The 6,194-nt window shown below is 33.7% G+C and overlaps 1 protein-coding gene across 1 annotated transcript; it reads left to right on the top strand.

The window, feature by feature from the left end:
• The first annotated feature begins 352 nt into the window (after positions 1 to 352).
• On the top strand, positions 353 to 3,377 carry LOC129956786 (uncharacterized). The gene is made up of 3 exons (XM_056068728.1): positions 353 to 458; positions 1,145 to 1,263; positions 2,598 to 3,377. The coding sequence occupies exons 1-3, from the start codon at positions 353 to 355 to the stop codon at positions 3,375 to 3,377; spliced, it is 1,005 nt and encodes a 334-aa protein (XP_055924703.1).
• The last annotated feature ends 2,817 nt before the right edge of the window (positions 3,378 to 6,194 follow it).

Below are 6,194 nucleotides of genomic sequence, written 5' to 3' on the forward strand. Positions count from 1 at the left end.
GTCCCTCTTTGTCTGAAGTGGGTTCGGCTGGGGTTGTGGTAGAATTTATAATTGGGGAAGTAGCATTTATCTATTCCACTAAGATGCGTTTCTTGAACTAACACTATGTCTGGGTTGTAACGTCCTAGAAACTCTCTGAAATCATTTACCTTGCCATCAAGACCATTCGCGTTCCAAGTGATAACAACAATGCCAGTGTTATTAGTCATGTTTATTATTGTGCGGCCCTCTGAGTGATTCGACTAAGTAGAAAATTATATCTATTACTGAAGAGCCGTTATTAATTTTATCCAGCAATGCCTGCAAGTTTATTTTCTTAAATAAGTTGCATAGTTCCGTTAATAGAGTGAGTATGTTTTGTACCCCTCCTTCTATTGTGGGTATTCCACCAGAGTTTACCCCTCCTGCCCTGCGGCTGGTTTCCTGCTCTAATCTTATCTCCTGGTCACGTGGCGGGCGTGAGCCTTCCTGTTTATCCCCCCCCCCTCGTGGGTTATCAGTTACCGCATTGTTGTTCCGCTGCGCTGTTGAAGCGTATGATGCTCCAGGTGTTACTTTGCGGTCTATAGGTGGGTTCAGACGAGGCTTATTATTGCGCGCAATAGAAGACCACGCCTACCAGAGGATGATCACGTGACCAATCCTCAAACAGGTTTAGTAAGTTTGGAGAGGGCATTCCAAATCTCTTAATGAATCGCCTTTTGGCGCACACTCTCATTTTATGTACTTTCAGGCACAGCTTTGTGATTAGTGTCTGAAAATATTTTATCTATCGACATACCTTCATGGCTGAACGAAGCAGCCGAAGAAGGCATTTATCAAAGAATCAGAAAGATTTTTTGAAAAAAACTCTACTTCGTCTTCTTGCGGTTCTATCTGAGGAAGTAGCGGAAGAAATGAACGCCACAAAACGTACTTGGGTTAAAAAAGGGATTAGAAGAAGAGAGTGAACTCGGCACTTCTAATCTTCTTTTAAAAGAGTTAGCTGCCGGGGATCCGAAAGAGTACCGGCTTTTTTTAAGACTAACTCCGGAGATGTTTAACAATTTGCTATGCCGAATTTCAGATACAATTCAACGGCAGAACACAATAATGAGAGGCAGTTTATCTGCAAAAATTAAACTGGAATTAACGCTGAACTAAGCCAGTGGATGCAGTTATAGAACGCTGAGCCATCTCTTCCGTGTGCCTAAGAGCACCATCAGTTCTACGATTCCAGAAGTTTTGGATGCTATTTATGAAAGCTTGAATGAATTCATAAAGGTATAAAACTTATATTTATATAATTTGAATAATTAGTGCTGAATGAGTCGTATCAAAGAGTTTTTTATAAATCTGCCGTGATTGAATAGTAATATGTATAAAGAAAAGTTAATTTGCGAGCATTTTTATGGCCTAATAACATTTACAGGTATAAATATTATAAGAAAATTGAAAACACACACGCAAATTAGTCATTTATATTTTGACTTCAAATGATTAATATTTTGGATACTATGCGTTTTGCTGTTAATTTATTTAAAAACACCTTTTGTTGCAAATGCCTTGTTCACTACAGTGATTTTTTTAATACTTGATTTTAAAGCAATAGAAATGAGTTGCTGGTGTTAGAAATGGAGAAGTATCATGAGAAAAAAAAATTGTTCACTCACTATTGATATAGAACCATAAGAGATCCTAATCTCTTGTTGATATTTATAATTTTTGCCAAAATAATTAATACAACAAATAATCTCTAATTGTCTTATCAATTAAGCATATTGATTTAAAACTTCGTCTAGATGTTAATTACTTTGCCTTTAGTAAATATTTACTACAGCAAAATTTCCTACTGTTTAATTTTATGAAGGAAAGCAATAAATTGAAGGTTTTAAAGTCATTATTATTACTGTAAACAAATAAAATTTAAGTATCTTAAAAAAATTACTGCATATTTATTTAAAAACAACAAGGAATAATTACTAAATTTTTTAGTAATTATTTTATATTATAGCAACTATAAGTAGATATTAAATAATTCAGTCATGAAACACACAAAAAATCAAATTATAATTTATTTATTCATCATTAAAAATTGTACATTGCATGGCTGCAGCTAATACATCATTTGATGCATGTATGGGTGCTTTTGCACACTCTGCAGCCATATCATGCAGCCGGTACTTGCTGATAATGCCTTGAATCTCCAATTGTGCCCGAATCGCTTATTCAGGCTTCAGTTTTTTAATATGTAATGCGATTGATCTGCCAAAAGCATCCACTTCATCATCTGAATCTACATTAAGTGTGTCCGCAAGCTGCTTTATATCCCCAGTTATTTGAAGCAAGTCCCTATTCCTTTTTTTACTTTTGCCAAATGAGGTTCTGCCTCGTTCAAACTGAGGAGTCGACATTGAAGGAAGGTGAGGAGTACTCGCTGGTGTTGATGTAGAGATGATCTCCACACCATTCTTTTCAGCATCTGCTTCCTCAAAAGTTGGCTGAGGTTCCTGAAAAATTGATAACAAATTATGATTTTGAATGATGTCACAAAAGCATATTTCAGAACATGAATAATAATTTTTCATTATTCTCATTGTATAAAAATTTTATTACAGGTCCCCTCTACTACAGAAGAATGGGCTGCTATTAAGCAAGGTTTTTTGAATGCGTGGAATTTCCCAAATTGTCATGGGGCACTTGATGGAAAACATGTCCTGATACAGGCACCTCCTAATTGTATCCCACAATTTTTCAACTACAAAGGATTCCACAGTATAATTCTACTAGCATTAGCTAGTTGGAATTACACGTTTCTGTATATTGATGTTGGATGCAATGGAATAGTTTCCGATGGAGGAGTAATACAGAACAGTGCGCTCTACGAAAAATTAGAACGATACACTTTATTTGGTACAGATGGATGCATTATTGGGGATGATGCGTTTCCCTTGAAACCATATTTGATGAAGCCATTCAAAATTCATCCACTGACTACGGAGAAAAAGATATTCAACTACCGTCTAAGTAGAGCTAGACGAGTTGTAGAAAATGCTTTCGGTATTTTAACAAGCAGATTTAGAATCTTCACAAGAAAAATTGATTGCCAGTTATCTACAACTTACAAAATTGTGAAAGCATCTTGTGCTTTGGACAACTGGCTCATCAAAACATCTGCATCATCTTATCTATCTCGGGGGTCTTTGGATGAAGAAAATATTGAAACAGGTGAGATTATTCCTGGTCAGTGGAGATCAGAAATAACAGAATTATTCAACATTCAGAATATTTCTGGTCGAAACTGCAAATCATCAAAACTTGCCAAATTGTACAGGAATAATCTTGCCAGATATTTCAGTAATGAAGGAGCTGTGCCATGGCAAAATGGTAAAGTATAATAAATTGTCAAAATTTATTTATGGTACTCTTTTACTATATTCGTTATAATAATTTTGTAAAATGTTTTATTGTTATTAAGGAACCAGAATGTGGCCATATCTTGTATATTTAATTTTTTAATATTACTTTGCTTATTGTACAAATAAAAGATGTTAGTGTACTTATCAAATTTTCTGTCGTATTCCTCCTTTTCTTTCACCACATTCATAAACTCGTCCATCATATGAAACCATCTTAGATTAGGAACATAAAGTTCTGCAGCGCCAATCCCCGATCTTTTGGAGGCTCTAATTTTTTTGCTTTCTATATTATATGTTCCTCGAAGGCTTTTAAGCTTAGCCTTCACTAGCTCAGGAGTCCAATCTTGAAGACCTATTTCTGATGAAATGGCTTCAGTCATGGTCTCCAGAGCCTTTCTTTTTAAATTTTTGTTTTTATATGCAGCACTATCGACATTCCACAGACATTCATGTTCCCGATAAAGGGACACAAATTTGCATGTCTCACTGTCAGACAGCTTCATTTTCTAAAATGGAAAACAAAAACAAAAAATTCTTGAAGTTAAAAAGTTCAGTTTGAATAAAATACAACTATAGTTCAATAAAAAAGTACACATCAAAATATTAATGTATACCATAATTACTAAACTTTTTTTTATATGTAAATATTAAAAGCATTTGAGTTAGTAGTATGCTGAGGGTCCTACATTTTTAGTTTCTTGCTTGAATACAAAACATTAAATTTTGTATATTTTATTTGTAACCATTCAGTTTTAAACTTAGCTTATTCATAAAATTACGGGTGGTAAGAAGAGTTTAACATTAATAAACAGGGAATCATTACTACAAAACTAAATTAAATGCTCTTGAAAAATGTATATTATACCAAATAATTCATAAACATATGGAGTGACTAACTTATGATTGTATTCACTTTTATTTGTTTCGCTGCTATTTTTTATACATGTATAAGAAATATTTCACAAGGAATAGAATTAAATATTTTATTCAAAAAACATTATTGTATACAAATGGTTAAAAAAATCCTGAAAACTAAAAAGACTGCACATTCAAAACCTTTCTCCTCATTTCATTATCAAAATATAAATCCACAATTATTGCTAACACCAAACGTATAAAGCTCATATTTCATAAAACTATTTAATAATAATAGAAATGCATTAGTTTATAAAAATTATTAGTTATTAAAAATCTAAATGTTTTAATTAATACAATTCAGTCCATATTAAAATCTTAGCAATTTCTAAATTTAGAAGACAATGACCATGCCAAAATAATGGTAAACAGTAACTGTAGCAAGCATTGAATATTTAAAAATTATATTAATTAACTAAATAAATGTGATAAAATGACCATTAACATGCTAACACCAATCTCAAACAAATATATAAATATTGACCGAAGGGCCTTTTCATGCCTCTACCACACCTGACAAATTGTGTCAAATATATATTTTATAACAAACATTTTTATTATAGTATTGGAATGCTTTTTCATAAAAATTAGACATAAATAAAACTTACCTGATAAATAAACAAATAGCTAAAATCAAGAAAGAAGAATAAACAAATAAGAATGTAGAATAAAGAAATAAAAGATGAAGAAAAAAATGAAAATAGAATGGCCGTGACGAAAGAAAACGATAATCGAAATGGCGAAAAACAAAGAACACACGTTGTTTGGAGGCTTCGCACCTTGGTACTTTTTATGCCAAATAAATTTTGTTTACTCGCCAACAAACTTAATTTTTTATGCCAAAATCTGCACACGCATGCGCAAATAGAGGAAATGTTGGGACAATGGCAAATAATTGTCCCGTCGGGACAACCGTTTGCCATTGTCCCAACGCCGTTGTCTCAAGTGTTCACACGGGGACAATAGAGGGACAACAGTAGCGCGCAATAAAAAGCCTCGTGTGAACCCACCTTATTTTAGGGTATTTAGGGCAACCTTTGTAGCTCGCCGTGTGCGGTCCCCCACAATTGGCGCATTTAACAGGAAGCTTTTCTTCTTCCGATTTTGCCACTTTATTAGGGCAGTTTAGCGATTCGTGTTGACCGGCGCATATTACGCACTTTGGTTTCATTCCACATTGCTGTGAGGTATGTTAACATGTTTGGCATTTATAGCATTGCCTGACTGTTTTGTTTACATATTTTTCAACTCTTACTACCATGTACATTAGCTGATCAATTTTATAGATGTCCTGAATATTGGGGTTTTTGGATAGATGAATTTGGAAAATTGGCAGCAGTTCTTTAGTTTTGAATTTTCTAAATTGATTTACTTTTTGCACTTGGTAATCTAGTTGCGTTAGTTCGTTTTTAATTTCTTCTAACATCGGTGTTAATGGGTAGACCCTTTATTACTATTTTGACCGGTTTTTCCGCTTTATCTGAAATTACATAGTATTCAAGGTTTTGTTCCTCTAAATATTTAGTGAGCTTTCTTACGTCATCCGTTGTATCAACGAAGAGTTTAACAAATTCCCCCGTTTCTTTCGCAGTGCATTTAATTTTTTTGCACTGTATTGATTCTTTTAAGCAGTACCGGGTATTCCGCAATTCTACGGAGCATGATAGGGGGCATTTTTGGCAGGTTGTTTATTACTTGTGGTTCCTTTATTTTATTAAGTGGGTCAAATTTGTTTGCTATCGGGATATCATTTTCTTTGGGTTTTTGCAGTTTTTTGGCTGGGGCTATATCTTCCGATGATCTTTTTCTACTTCTTTTGCCCTTAACAAGTTCAAATCCTGCCTCGTTTTTATCATTTGCTTTTTTGAAGTCATAATATTT

The sequence above is a fragment of the Argiope bruennichi genome, chromosome 11, assembly GCF_947563725.1.
Source record: "Argiope bruennichi chromosome 11, qqArgBrue1.1, whole genome shotgun sequence".
Lineage (NCBI taxonomy): Eukaryota > Metazoa > Arthropoda > Arachnida > Araneae > Araneidae > Argiope > Argiope bruennichi.

What these genes read in the sequence shown, in the direction of transcription:
- LOC129956786 (XM_056068728.1), top strand. Translation starts at nt 353, where the DNA reads ATGTTTTGTACCCCTCCTTCTATTGTGGGTATTCCACCAGAGTTTACC. An exon ending in CTCCTGGTCACGTGGCGGGC is followed by an intron (nt 459 to 1,144) that starts GTGAGCCTTCCT and finishes CGCTGAACTAAG; the next exon opens with CCAGTGGATGCAGTTATAGA. An exon ending in GCTTGAATGAATTCATAAAG is followed by an intron (nt 1,264 to 2,597) that starts GTATAAAACTTA and finishes ATTTTATTACAG; the next exon opens with GTCCCCTCTACTACAGAAGA.